General features: G+C 36.4%; 2 protein-coding genes across 3 annotated transcripts in view; one reads left to right on the top strand and one right to left on the bottom strand.

Moving 5' to 3' along the window:
* The window catches only part of LOC123566444 (putative leucine-rich repeat-containing protein DDB_G0290503), a 49,936-nt gene that overhangs the window by 17,187 nt on the left and 18,096 nt on the right, over positions 1-14,653 (top strand). Inside the window, exons 7-8 of the mRNA XM_053549841.1 lie at positions 12,760-12,860; positions 14,252-14,434. Of these exons, the coding sequence (XP_053405816.1) occupies positions 12,760-12,860; positions 14,252-14,434 (284 nt within the window). The remainder of the gene's footprint in view (positions 1-12,759; positions 12,861-14,251; positions 14,435-14,653) is intronic.
* On the bottom strand, positions 5,246-8,476 carry LOC123566443 (uncharacterized). Of its 2 annotated transcripts, none has more exons than XM_045360549.2 (2): positions 8,383-8,476; positions 5,246-7,605 (listed from the first exon to the last, which is right to left on the bottom strand). In XM_045360549.2, the coding sequence occupies exons 1-2, from the start codon at positions 8,397-8,399 to the stop codon at positions 5,430-5,432; spliced, it is 2,193 nt and encodes a 730-aa protein (XP_045216484.2). In that variant the 5' UTR covers positions 8,400-8,476; the 3' UTR covers positions 5,246-5,429. The 2 variants fall into 2 exon arrangements, with proteins under 2 accessions (XP_045216484.2, XP_045216485.2); XM_045360550.2 differs by having other exon boundaries at positions 8,345-8,418.

Genomic DNA, 14,653 nt, shown 5'->3' with positions numbered 1-14,653 from the left:
CTCCGCAAACTGATTAGTGAAGTATTCTGTGATTATATATGTAGTCTATGTAATTAATTTTACAAAATTGTGAAAGCTTTGTCACTATTTTCATCATACCTGATAACATATATTTTGCCGATTAACTTTTTAGCTCACCTGAGCATGATGCGCACAAGGTGAGCTATTGTGACTGGTCATTGTCCGGCGTCGTGCAGCGTCCGTCATGTGTCATCATTTGCCTTTTTAACGCTCTATGGAGGCCACAGTTGTGACCCAATCTTTATGATATTTGGTCAGAATGTTTGTCTTGATGATATCTAGGTCAAGTTCGAAACTGGGTCATGTAAGGTCGAAACCTGGCTCAGTAGGCCATATCAAAGGAAAATCTTGTTAACACTCTAGAGTACAAAGTTTAAGTTTGAAACTCATGAGAGTTGGTCAAATTGTTTGTATTGATGACCTCTACATCAAGTTTGAATCTGGGCCATGTTAGGTCAAAACTAGGTCACCCGGTAAAAGCTTGTTTACACTCCGATGGATCTGTGGCATCAAACCCAATGACGACGTACCCATAGCAGCACTGTACGCAAAGCTGGGGTTACAGGAGGTGACAGAGGCTATTCGTACCAGACGCCTGAGGTGGTATGGTCATGTCATTCGTGCATCCTCTTGCATCAACTCGATCTTGAGTATGTCCATACCAAACTCCAAACGACGTGGGAGACCTAAAAAGACCTGGTTGGAATGTGTCAAGCGGGACTTGAAGGCTTACAACCTTGACAGCTTTGACCCACATGACAGAGAAGCATGGAGACTGGGTGTTAAACAATCTAGCCACCTGCTGCCTACCCTAGTTACTGGGACACCTGCAGCAGTCGACAAATAAACACAGGATATGATGATGATGATGATGACTCTAGGGGCGCCCGCCTGCTTAGCTCAGTAGGTAAGAGCGTTGGTTTACGGACCGCAGGGTCGCAAGTTCGATCCTCGGGCGGAGCGTATGTTCTCCATGACTATTTGATAAACAACATTGTGTCTAAAATCATTAGTCCTCCACCTCTGATAATTCATGTGGGGAAGTTGGCAGTTACTTGCGGAGAACAGGTTTGTACTGGTACAGAATCCAGGAACACTGGTTAGGTTAACTGCCTGCCGTTACATGACTGAAATACTGTTGATAAACGGCCTTAAACCCAAAACAAACAAACAAACATACACTCTAGGGGCCACATGTTTTATTAGCTCACATGTCACAAAGTGACAGTGTGAGCTTTTGTGATCGCGCAGCAACCGTGTGTCCGTCCGTGTGTAAACTTTTGCTTGTGACCACTCTAGAGGTCACATTTTTCATGGGATCTTTATGAAAATTGGTCAGAATGTTCATCTTGATGATATCTAGGTCAAGTTTGAAACTGGGTCAACTGCGGTCAAAAACTAGGTCAGTAGGTCTAAAAATAGGAAAACCTTGTGACCTCTCTAGAGGTCATATTTTTCAATGGATCTTCATGAAAGTTAGTCAGAATGTTCACCTTGATGATATCTAGGTCAGGTTCGAAACTGAGTCACGTTCCATCAAAAACTAGGTCAGTAGGTCAAATAATAGAAAAACATTGTGACCTCTCTAAAGGCCATATTTTTCATGGCATCTGTATGAAAGTTGGTCTGAATGTTCATCTTGATGATATCTAGGTCAAGTTCCAAACTGGGTCACGTGCCTTCAAAAACTAGGTCAGTAGGTCTAAAAATAGAAAAACCTTGTGACCTCTCTAGAGGCCATATATTTCATGAGATCTTATGAAAATTGGTCAGAATGTTCACCTTGATGATATCTAGGTAAAGTTCGAAAGTGGGTCACGTGCCTTCAAAAACTAGGTCAGTAGGTCAAATAATAGAAAAACCTTGTGACCTCTCTAGAGGCCATATTTTTCATGGGATCTGTATGAAAGTTGGTCTGAATGTTCATCTTGATGATATGTAGGTCAAGTTCGAAAGTGGATCACGTGCCATCAAAAACTAGGTCAGTAGGTCAAATAATAGAAAAACCTTGTGACCTCTCTAAAGGCCATATTTTTCATGGGATCTGTATGAAAATTGGTCCGAATGTTCATCTTGATGATATCTAGGTCAAGTTCGAAACAGGGTCATGTGCGGCCAAAAACTAGGTCAGCAGGTCTAAAAATAGAAAAACCTTGTGACCTCTCTAGAGGCCATATTTTTCAATGGATCTTCATGAAAATTGGTCAGAATGTTCATTTTGATGATATCTAGGTAAAGTTCGAAACTGGGTCACGTGCGGTCCAAAACTAGGTCATTAGGTCTAAAAATAGAAAAACCTTGTGACCTCTCTAGAGGCCATATTTTTCAATGGATCTTCATGAAAATTGGTCAGAATGTTCATCTTGATGATATCTAGGCCATGTTCGAAAGTGGGTCACGTACGGTCAAAAACTAGGTCAGTAGGTCTAAAAATAGAAAAACCTTGTGACCTCCCTAGAGGCCATATTTTTCAATGGATCTTCATGAAAATTGGTCAGAATGTTCATCTTGATGATATCTAGGCCATGTTCTAAAGTGGGTCACGTGCGGTCAGAAACTAGGTCAGTAGGTCTAAAAATAGAAAAACCTTGTGACCTCCCTAGAGGCCATATTTTTAAATGGATATTCATGAAAATTAGTCAGAATGTTCATCTTGATGATATCTAGGTCAAGTTTGAAACTGGGTCACGTGCGGTCCAAAACTAGGTCATTAGGTCTAAAAATAGAAAAACCTTTTGACCTCTTTAGAGGCCATATTTTCCAATGGATCTTCATGAAAATTAGTCAGAATGTTCACCTTGATGATATCTAGGTCAAGTTCGAAACTGAGTCACATGCGGTCCAAAGCTAGGTCATTAGGTCTAAAAATAGAAAAACATTGTGACCTCTCTAGAGGCCATATTTTTCCATGGATATTCATGAAAGTTGGTCTGAATGTTCACTTTGATGATATCTAGGTCAAGTTCGAAAGTGGGTCACATGCGGTCAAAAACTAGGTCATTAGGTCTAACAATAGAAAAACCTTGTGACCTCTGTAGAGGCCTTATTTTTCAATGGATCTTATGAAAATTAGTCAGAATGATCACCTTGATGATATCTTGGTCAAGTTGGAAAGTGGATGACGTGTGGTCAAAAACTAGGTCATTAGGTCTAAAAATAGAAAAAACCTTGTGACCTTCTTAGAGCCATACTTTTCATGAGATCTTCATGAAAATGGTAAGAATGTTCACCTTGATGATATCTAGGTCAAGTTCGAACTGGGTCACGTGCCTTTAAAAACTAGGTCCTTAGGTCAATTAATAGAAAAACCTTGTGACCTCTCTAGAGGCCGTACTTTTCATGAGATCTTCATGAAAATTGGTGAGAATGTTCACCTTGATGGTATCTAGGTCAGTTTCGAAACTGAGTCAAGTGCCTTCAAAAACTAGGTCATAAGGTCAGATAATAGAAAAACCTTGTGACCTCTCTAGAGGCCATATTTTTCAATGGATCTTCATGAAAGTTGGTCAGAATTTTTATCTCGATATCTAGGTCAAGTTCAAAACTGGGTCACATGAGCTCAAATACTAGGTCACTATGTCAAATAATAGAAAAAAACGACGTCATACTCAGTTCAAAACTGGGTTATGTGGGGACAGGTGAGCGATTCAGGACCATCATGGTCCTCTTGTTCTATCTTCATAAAACTTGGTCAGAATGTTATCATGAAGTCTTGAATGATTTCGAATCTGGGTCACATGGGGTCAGAAACAAGGTCACTACATGTAGGTAAAATCAAAGGAAAAGTTTGTTTACACTCTAGAGGCCACCTCTTTGCTCAAATTTTTCTGAAACTTTGTCAGAATGTTTGTTTTCATGAATACTGGACGAGTTTAATCTTGGTCATGTGGGGCAAAAAAGGGCCAAAAAAACAAAAAAAATTTTTTTCGGGCTATTTTTTTTCCTTTTTGGAATTGGGAAATTTTTCCCGAAATCATTTCCTTTTTTTTTTTTTTTTTTTTTTTTTTTTTTTTTTTTTTTTTTTTTTTTTTTTTTTTTTTTTTTTTTTTTTTTTTTTTTTTTTTTTTTTTTTTTTTTTTTTTTTTTTTTTTTTTTTTTTTTTTTTTTTTTTTTTTTTTTTTTTTTTTTTTTTTTTTTTTTTTTTTGGGTCAAAACTAGTTCACTGTAGTTGACTGCAGTGCAAAGGGCATAATCTTGATTTTACATTACTTTTACTAGTTTGGCTATTCATTTTAAGTGTATCCAGTCTTAATGAGAATTGGATCAAATATTGTTTCAGCAGTGATAACATTATGCAGGTTCAAAACCATTTATGTTTTACAATGTTATTTTCGCTTTTTTCAGTTAGCGACCAGTGGTTTTACGTTGGCTCCACAGTCTTGTTATTATTGTTTCCTGCTAATTCATAAAATCATAAACAAACAGGACGTATATTCTTACAATAGCATGTACAGTTTGTAAAATAGATTGTTTCAGGCATGCATGTACATGTGTGCAGTAAATCAGAAGGAAATTATAATGTTATGAATACACAGTTACTCAGCTGTTTCAGTAGGTTGGCTCGATTGGTACGCTGAATTCTCCCATTATGCAAAATGAGTGGCAAAAATGCAGGATAATAGTCCAGTAAACAACGTTTTCCTTATTTTTTTTTGAGAGTTTATTGGAGGCATGCACACACATAATTTGAGAGTTCCGAGGTAGAACAGTGTGTATTCACAGCATTATATAGAGATGTAACTGGGACCGCACGTTAGGTTTTAAGCAAAAAAAGATATTTAAGTGATCTGAGACTGAGTGGAAAATTTAAGACTATATTTTTACTTTGTTACAGACTGTACATATACTTCCTAAAACCTTCAGTAACTACCTTCTACAAGTGTTTAGGTGAGCAATATATGTTGATATTGGCTGTTTTGTTTATTTAAATATCACATCGTTCTAACACATTGATAAATATTTAAGAAGTCAAATGAACAATACTTAGTGCTGTGTGCCTACAGGCACTTAACCTTTAACCTACTAAATTTCTAAAATTGACTGGTCCATCATTCAATTTGGGCAGTACTTTTTATTATTCGAAGGGGTTTTCACTAAAAATTTACTGACTGAATAGCAAGTTAAGTTTGAAATGATTTAATGTTTTAGAAGTGTTATAAAGACGCTATAAAAACATAAACTTCCAAATTATTTGAGCAGTTTAAAAAAGACTATTCAAACCAAATATATATTATATTTTATTTGTGCTATTTGATACTCCAACAGTTACTGGAAGTCACTTTATCACAAAATTGGTCAGAAAAGGTGGCAGTCCTGGCTTACAACAAGAATAATTACTCCTCATCAACACAGTCATATGTAGGAAGTTGATCAATCAGGATATGAAGTTTACACAAGTTGTGGTGTTCTTATGAGATTGTATTAGCTAAACACCTGCAGATATGAATTTTTGCAGCATTGTTTCTTTCCCTGTGACGTAGAGATACCCTGTAACACTGAAGAGCATCAACAGGTCTGTTCTCCTGTTCCATGCACTGTCCTAGTAAATTCAGTGCTGTTTCAGTGTGTGCAAGGTTGAGCCCTGTTCTGATGACCCACGCAAGGTTGAGCTCTGTTCTGATGACCCACGCAAGGTTGAGCTCTGTTCTGATGACCCACACAAGTTTGTTCAGTGCTTGTTGCTGTTCCTCGGGTTTCTGTAGGTTGCCATATGTCTTGTATTGTAGAAAATAAAGATATGGAAGTGAGTCTACTACAGCCCAGTCCATCCAGTCATCAAGTATATCTCTATGTTGCAGGTCCTCTTGTGTTGATCTAAACATTTCATACTGAAGTTCATGTGGTACACAGTTTATTTCAGCTGGGAAAAATCTTACGCAAAGGGCAACTATGAACTTAAATTCTGCTTCATCATATTGACAGCACAGTTGACCAAATCCTCTCTTCGAGTACTGTTGATGGAAGTTGTAGCAGCCGCATACAGTCTCAGTAACTGTAGTGTTAAATTGTTTTTCTATATGAGAAAGAATACAAGCAGTTTTTTCCATATCTCCAGTACAATACATTATAGATGCAAGTTTTAGTCTGCTTGAAGCAACATCTGAGTCCTGTCCTGCATCAAGCCAGGCAAGTGCTTGAGGAGAAACTGTTCTGTTAATCTGAATGTTCTGTGAGGCTATCAGAGATCCTGTTGAAGTACAACACATAGGTGCTAGAAGTCTGCATGCTGTCTTGTCTAACATGCTGCCAGCTCTGTAGTATCTTGTAAAACGTAGCACTGTACGTAATAGAATTTTCAATTTCATTTCTAAACTTTGATCTTTTTTTCTATGTAGAAGCTCATAATCATAATGATTCTTTGAAATGCTTATTGATGCTATCCGATGTAATAAATCAGCTGTTGTCATCATAGTGTATTCATCTGGCTGTGGTATATCATGATGCACTTCATTTATCATATTAAGCTTAATCTGAAGTCTTTTACCAAGGTCATCAATCTGTATTCCAAAAAGTGAAATTCCATCAAATGGTATTAAATTTGATATCCGCTCAAGTAACTGCTGTTTGACTTCAGCAGAAAATTTTCTTACCATTAAATTGTTTTCATGAACAATGAAATGGGGACAGTGTTCATTCAATATACAGTTGTTCATTGTGAATATACAGAAATTTAAGCATTTTAATATATTACATTCCTTCCATATATATGAAGGTTTACTTGCTATACAGTGAAACAAAACAGTTTTACACATGAAACTTGAAATACGACTACCATTGTCAAGATTTTCAACATTAATGTATGTTTTAAGAATCATTTTCATTAAGATATAACATCTTATCTGAGTAATATTTAAATTGAACATCAAGCAGCGTTCAGCTAATGAGGTAGAAAGTCTCCATTCAAAGGCTGCATTTTCACTTGCTGTGCTGCCAACACCTACAACAAAACACTTTGAAGATTTTGCATATCTCTTCATTTCTGCTGTTGGCCATGTGTTTGTTTCTTGCCAAGCTCTTGATGACGGGGGCCATGATTTGCAAGGAAATGCTGCTACTATGTCACTAGCAAGAAAACCTGGTGTATTCCTTGCTCCTGACGGTCCTTGTCGCTTTTCTCCTCTAAGCAAACTAGCATCTATTATTGTATTCTTGAACAATATCCGTCCACTTGTATCCTTGGCATAGAAATTGCCTGTTTCATGTGTAACAGGAAGTGGAACATCACATCTAAGACTCTGTAAAAGACAATAACCAGGTGTTGTTGTTTCATTCTGAATCATCAGGAAGTTTTTTTTACCTGCAGTCCATTCAGACCAGTCCTGTATCACAATGTTATTATCTAGACTATAAAGTGTGTCAGCATCTGATTGCAAACCTATTGTTGTGGTGCTTTCTGATTGACTGCCTAAGATATATACAGTGATTCGTCTATCAGCTGCTTTGTTTTTGATTGAGTGCATGGTTTCTTTCAGTAAAATTGCCCTTCTTATCTTCACCACCATATTTTCATTTACTCCAATATCATCAAGGACCTCAGAAAGTCTCATAGATATATTGTGATAGTTATCTGGTGTATGAAACATCCTGAAATATAATTTTGAGAATGAACCATTACATGCTTCTTCGTTTGTGTCATTTTCTACTTCAGTTTGGTAGAATTTATTATAAAAATATGAAAAAAAAATACTAATAGCTTAAATTGACTAGTATATTTACTGAAAATTACACTTAGTACAATTACAAATTGCTTAGAAAGGGCACACAAGTCTATGCTGTTTGTAATGTCACAGAAAAATATTCACTGTCTAATTATGATAAATGTTTTAGAGATAATTGGTAGGTCTAAAAATCATTTTAATAGTAAACAGATTTTTTCTCTTCTCCATGTCAGCCAGACAAACATTTTAAAATCATTTGCAAGCTATGGCCTGCACAGCATATTTTTCTTTATTTGAGCCATGCCATGAGAAAACCAATATAGTGGGTTTGCGATGCGGATGTGCAGGCTGGTCCGGATCCATGCTGGTCGCAAACCCACTATGTTGGTTTTCCCATGGCACGGCTCAGTTATGGAAAACAGGTAATCTGACTTTGCTGGTCAAAGTAATTTGAAAGAAATGTTTCTTGGAATACCCTACCAGAATTGTTTTCTGTTGAGTGAGAAAGTCAGATGAGCATTTCAGAGCCACCATGGCCCTCTTGTTGAATAAAAAGCAAGTTTGTTAAATGCAGAAAGAACTGAATTATAAAAATAAATGTCAGCCACTAACTGAAAATAAATGAAAAAAACCCTGATAAAGTTAAAGAATTGGAAATAACTAACCTGCTGTATTTACAGAAAACTGAAATTTAAATGCTTACGTAGATTTTCCAAACATTTAACTTCCTCTTGTGGTTTCAACTAATTATTTAAGGGAAATGACTGTCTTACATCATTTTGTATGATAGCCATTTGCATTAAGTTCCTTGTAATTTATTAAAGTGGAATTATACGCATTTTTCAAGTAAAAATCCAGCTGAAATACATGTGTGTGTAAAAAGAGTTGAGGAAATTATAGCTTTTAACCCAATATACGAAACTTCCCAAATATGACTTTTCTTATTTTGACTGGGGCAGTCTTTTTATGAAAAATCGAACTGCATGCAGGAGTTGCTTCCCTTCAACTTCAGAAATCTCTACATATAGGTAAGGGAGATCACTGTGTAGAAGATTGATTATATTATTAGCCCGATTTCTGTATTTCTAAAGCATCAACTTCAAATACTTATGCGGCATTATTGTTAACTTAACACATTTATATGTACAGCAACTGAAAACTGCTTTTACAAAACATTTACCAAAAAAATACACTTTATGCAGTAAGATGCGTATAATGACACTTTAAGGCCACTAAATATTTTTAAATTTTGCATGCAATGCTTAGGTCTTTTTAGCTTGATCTAATGATGTATTTGGATGCAAATGGTATTGGTGCTGCCATGTGAGCCTACAGCTTGGTTAAAGTTTTGATGCATTTACAATTTACCTCTATAGGTTGCTGTTTACCTCAGGTGAGTTTTTCTGATCGCTCGATGTGCGGCGTCCGGCGTCTGTCAACATTTAGCTTGTGTATGCGATAGAGGCTGTATTTTTCAATTAATCTTCATGAATATTGGTCAGAATGATAACCTTGATAAAATCTAGGCCGAGTTCGAAAATGGGTCACCTCGGGTCAAAAACTAGGTCACTAGGTCAAATCAAAGAAAAACCTTGTGTATGCGATAGAGGCTGTATTTTTCAATCAATCTTCATGAATATTGGTCAGAATGATAACCTTGATGAAATCTAGGCCGAGTTCGAAAATGGGTCATCTCGGGTCAAAAACTAGGTCACTAGGTCAAATCAAAGAAAAACCTTGTGTATGCGATAGAGGCTGTATTTTTCAATTGATCTTCATGAATATTGGTCAGAATGATTGCCTTGATGAAATCTAGGCCGAGTTCTAAAATGGGTCATCTCGGGTCAAAAACTAGGTCACTAGGTCAAATCAAAGAAAAACCTTACGTATGTGATAGAGGCTGTATTTTTCAATTTTTCTTCATGAATATTGGTCAGAATGATAACCTTGATGAAATCTAGGCCGAGTTCGAAAATGTGTCATCTGGGGTCAAAAACTAGGTCACTAGGTCAAATCAAAGAAAAACCTTGTGTATGCGATAGAGGCTGTATTTTTCAATTGATCTTCATGAATGTTGGTCAGAATGATTGCCTTGATGAAATCTAGGCCGAGTTTGAAAATGGGTCATCTCGGGTCAAAAACTAGGTCACTAGGTCAAATCAAAGAAAAACCTTGTGTATACGATAGAGGCTGTATTTTTCAATTGATCTTCATGAATTTTAGTCAGAATGATTACCTTGATGAAATCTAGGCCGAGTTCGAAAATGGGTCATCTCAGATCAAAAACTAGGTCACTAGGTCAAATCAAGGAAAAACCTTGAGTATGCGATAGAGCCTGTATTTTTCAACTGATCTTCATGAAATTTAGCCAGAATGATTACCTTGATAAAATCTAGGCCGAGTTCGAAAATGTGTCATCTGGGGTCAAAAACTAGGTCACTAGGTCAAATCGAAGAAAAACATTGTTTATGCAATAGAGGATGTAGTTTTCAATTGATCTTCATGAAATTTGGTCTGAGTGATTGCCTTGATGAAATCTAGGTCGAGTTTGAATATGGGTTATCTGAGGTCAAAAACTAGGTCACTAGGTCAAATTAAAGAAAAATCTTGTGTATGCGATAGAGACTGTTTTTTTCCATTTGAATTTTATGAAATTTGGTCAGGATGATTGCCTTAATGAAATCTAGGTCGAATTTGAATATGGGTCATCTGAGTTCAAAAACTAGGTCACTTGGTCAAATCAAAGAAAAAACTTGTGTATGTGATAGAGGCTGTATATTTCAATTGATCTTCATGAATTTTGGTCAGAATGATTGCCTTGATAAAACCTAGGTCGAGTTTGAACATGCGTCATCTAGGGTCAAAAACTATGTCATATCTAAGAAAATGCTTGTTTTATCGCAAGAGACCAATTTTTTGGTCCAATCTTAATGAAAATTGGTCAGAATATTTGTTTCCATGAAATCACTAGGTCAAACATGTTTTACACTGTTATGGTGTGTTTCTTAGGTGAGCGACCTAGGGCCATCTTAGCCCTCTTGTTTTTATTAGTATTTTTTTAGCTCACCTGAGCACGAAGTGCTTGTGCATCAACATTTGCCTTGTTAACACTCTAGAGGCCACAGTAGTGACCCAATCTTTATGAAACTTGGTCAGAATGTTTGCCTTGATGATCTCTAGGGAAAGTTTGAAACTGGGTCATGTATGGTCAAAAACTAGGTCAGTGGGCCAGATCAAAGGAAAATCTTGTTAACACTCTTAGAGTCCACAGTTTAAATTTGAAACTCATGAGAATTGGTCAGAATGTTTGCCTTGATGACCTCTATATCAGGTTCAAGTCTGGGTCATGTTAGGTCAAAAAACTAGGTCACCCGGTCAGATCAAAGGAAAAGATTGTTAACACTCTAGAGGCCACATTTATGGCCCTATCTTCATGAAACTTGGTCAGAATGCTTGTCTAGATGATCTCTAGGTCAAGTTCAAGACTGGGTCATGAGGGGTCAAAAACTAGGTCAGTAGGCCAGATCAAAGGAAAATCTTGTTAGCACTCTTGAGTCTACAGTTTAAGCTTGCAACTCATGAGAATTGGTCAGAATGTTTGCCTTGATGACCTCTAGGTCAAATTCGAGTCTGGGTCACGTGGGGTCAAAAACTAGTCTACCTGGTCAAATCAAAGGAAAAGCTTGTTAACACACTAGAGGCCACATTTATGCCCTATCTTCATAAAGCATGGTAAGAATGTTTATCTTGATATCTCTAGGTCAAGTTCGGAACTGGGTCATGTGGGATAAAAAATTAGGCAACTAGGCCAGATCAAAGGTAAATCTTATTAACACTCTAGAGTCCACAAGTTAAGTTTGATACTCATGAGAAATGTTCAGAATGTTTGGCTTGTTGACATCTAGGTCAGGTTTGAATCTTGGGTCACGTGATATCAAAAACTAGGTCATTCAATCAAATCAAAGGAAAAGCCTTGTAAAAGTTCTAGAGGTCACATGTATGCTCACATGTAGGCCACATTTATGACCCTTAGTAATCTTCATGAAACTCGGTCAGAATGTTTGATGATCCCTAGGCCAAATTGAAACTGGGTCATGAGGGATCAAAAACTAGGTCAGTAGGCCAGATCAACTCTGGTGAGTGATAAAGGGCCATCACGGCCCTCTTGTTCATCAAGTTATTGCCCTTTGATTTTTCAGCAGTAGTATACTATAGTACAATTATTCTTGTCCGGAATATATCTCACCAACCACTGTTTGGAATTTAGCCATACTTCATAGGAAGCTTTACTAACAAGAGGAGAAGCGTATATTATCTTCATGTTTCAGTTGGATGAATTTCACTGATTTATTGCCCTTTGATTATTCAACATTAGTAAACTATAGCGTCATCATAGTCCGGAATATTTCTCAGCAATCACAGCCTGGAATTCAGCAAAAATTCATATATATTACATACAGGATGCTTCACTCTGAAGAGGATGTGCGCATATTTTCTTCATTATCCATTGGAATGAGTTTTCAGTGAGATAATTGCCCTTTAAACTATATGTACCCAGTCAGTATATTCCACTTCGTTCTTTTAATATGCAAATTTCTGGGAGCATCCATTGGTTTTACTGATATTTCTTGTTTTCTTGGTGTTAACAGAGAGTTATGAAGTTTTTTCCCTTATGGACTTAGTTATAATTGAGAATCGGCGTTTATCGAAATATTTCTGAGTTTCTAAGAAAGTACTTCGTAAAGGATAGTCAAGGGGATCATATGTGTTGTCCCCCATTAAGGATGTAATAAACCTAGTACCATTTTTGTTGCAGAATAAAGCACTAGGAAAATTATTCAAGCACAGTAGAAAATATGTAAAGCTGCAGTTAAAGGATTAAACGGTGCATTTTGTGCTTTAACACAATGTCCTCATGGTGGCTTCATTGCACAGACATCAATCGCAGATTGCAGAAACAGAAGATAATTTTATGTACCTAAATCTAAGACAAGAATTCCAAATTTTTATAAGTAAATTGCTTTTTATTTCAGCCATAGTAGACCATATACATTTATCATTTGCATGTGTTTTTTTTTAGGCAAGTGGAAAACATTGGTATCCATGGCAACATGTTAGATGGCAATTTATCTCTGGAGTCATCTGTTAGCTCAAGCTACAGTTTTCTGTCCAGAGACGCAGGTACTTATGGTAGAATTATCTCCCCTTGTACAAGTAATTCAGTCATATTTCCTAAATCATGGCGTTATGAAGCGTATTTCATGTCACTTAGAGTGCTTGTTGACATTTGGTGATTGTATGTGTCACATTGAGTGTATGCTGGAATCTGGTGGATAAATGTTCCAATTTCAGTGGTGATGGTATCTGATGGATATGTGTGTCACATTGAAAACATGCTGGTATCTTATGGATGAATGTTACACTTTGACATGCTGGTATCTCTTTCAGGGTCAGAACTGTATGTTTCTTCTTATTTCCCTTGATCCCTGGTTATGAAATTAACTTCAGAGATCAGTCCCAGAATGCTAGCTTGCCATTGGTCAATTTAAAGATCGTAATAAAAAAGAACCAATCAGATTCTTCAATTTTGAGATACATTTATAGGACTAAGGTCTGACTATTAATCAAGGGGCCTTGAGGATAAACCCCAGCTCCAACTAAAATTACAAACTTTGGGATAAGAGTCCCATTTGCATGCTGCAAAACTAGGGAAGCTTCTAGAATTTTGTCTTCTGTATCTTGCACTATCCCCTAACTAAAAAATTACTAATAATGTTATGGAGGAGTCTCCCATCAGTAACAGGTAGCGACCATAAATAAGCTTAAATATGTACAAACAAGACTGGCTTTCCTAGGAAATGGATTTGAATGAGATTCAAATGAACTACATGCTTTTTCTGGCATGCTGGACAGGGTTTTCCCATGTATTCGCCGGTGCTGGAAAAACTTGTCTTACACCATGGGGTGTAAGATGACTCATGCACTGTAGTTTATGAATGAATGTGTAAATTCATACACTACAATAATTAAATAGTTCTTAAAAAACAAAGTATTTATTTATTTTATTTCTTCTATTATTTGAAGAAAATGGTATGCAAGAAAAAAAATATCACTGGTAGAAGGTGAGGATGGAAATATCTGGCTCTCGGGTAACTGTTTTTGCAGAGCCTTGTTAAACGTTTAAACAGTGAGCCTCGAGCCAGATATTTCAGTTTGCACCTCCAACCAGTTAAAGATTCCTATACTTGACAATGAGCTGAAATGAATAAGTATAAAGTAAACTAAGGATTCTTCTTTTAAGGAGCTTGCTTAATATTACAATATTTAGATAGTCCTTTCATGATTGTAAATGTAAAGCAATAATAAAACAATTAATTGAGTTCTGTGTTTCAGTTTTTATTCATAAAACATTTTTGCTGTCTTTTAATTATGAAGAAAAGCTCTCTAAAGTGTCACTTGCTGAAATTTGCTGTACTTAATATAATATCTAATTATTGATTGGCTTCCTAACTGTCTTAAAACTTTTTAAAAGCTTATATCCTGGTATATAGTTAAAAACAATGTCATTTTAGGTACAGAATGTTCTTTACTTGGCGATAAATCAGGTTCTAGACAGAATAGCTTAGGAGACCAGCCCGACCAAGATGGAGTAACAGAGATCAGTAACCCTGAGGATATGCAAGCCACCAATGAAGAGGGAAATACACAAGAGAAACAGACTGAGCAGGGAACCAGCAGCCCAGAATGTCAAGCCGGTAAATTAGTAGTAGTAACCCCATTTCATTCCATTTTGATTAAAGTATTATACTTAAAAAAAACACTATCCAAACAAAAAATTATACAATTCTTAAGTAAGAGAAGTGATAATGTCAAAGTTATAATTGAGTTCATGCCTTTGACATTTAAAAGAGGGATAATCATGAATATTGTTGTTTTTATTCTGAGTTGACAAAGTCTGTTGTTCAACAGTTGAG

This window comes from Mercenaria mercenaria, chromosome 8, assembly GCF_021730395.1.
Source record: "Mercenaria mercenaria strain notata chromosome 8, MADL_Memer_1, whole genome shotgun sequence".
Lineage (NCBI taxonomy): Eukaryota > Metazoa > Mollusca > Bivalvia > Venerida > Veneridae > Mercenaria > Mercenaria mercenaria.
This window is presented reverse-complemented; position numbering and strand designations above follow the sequence as displayed.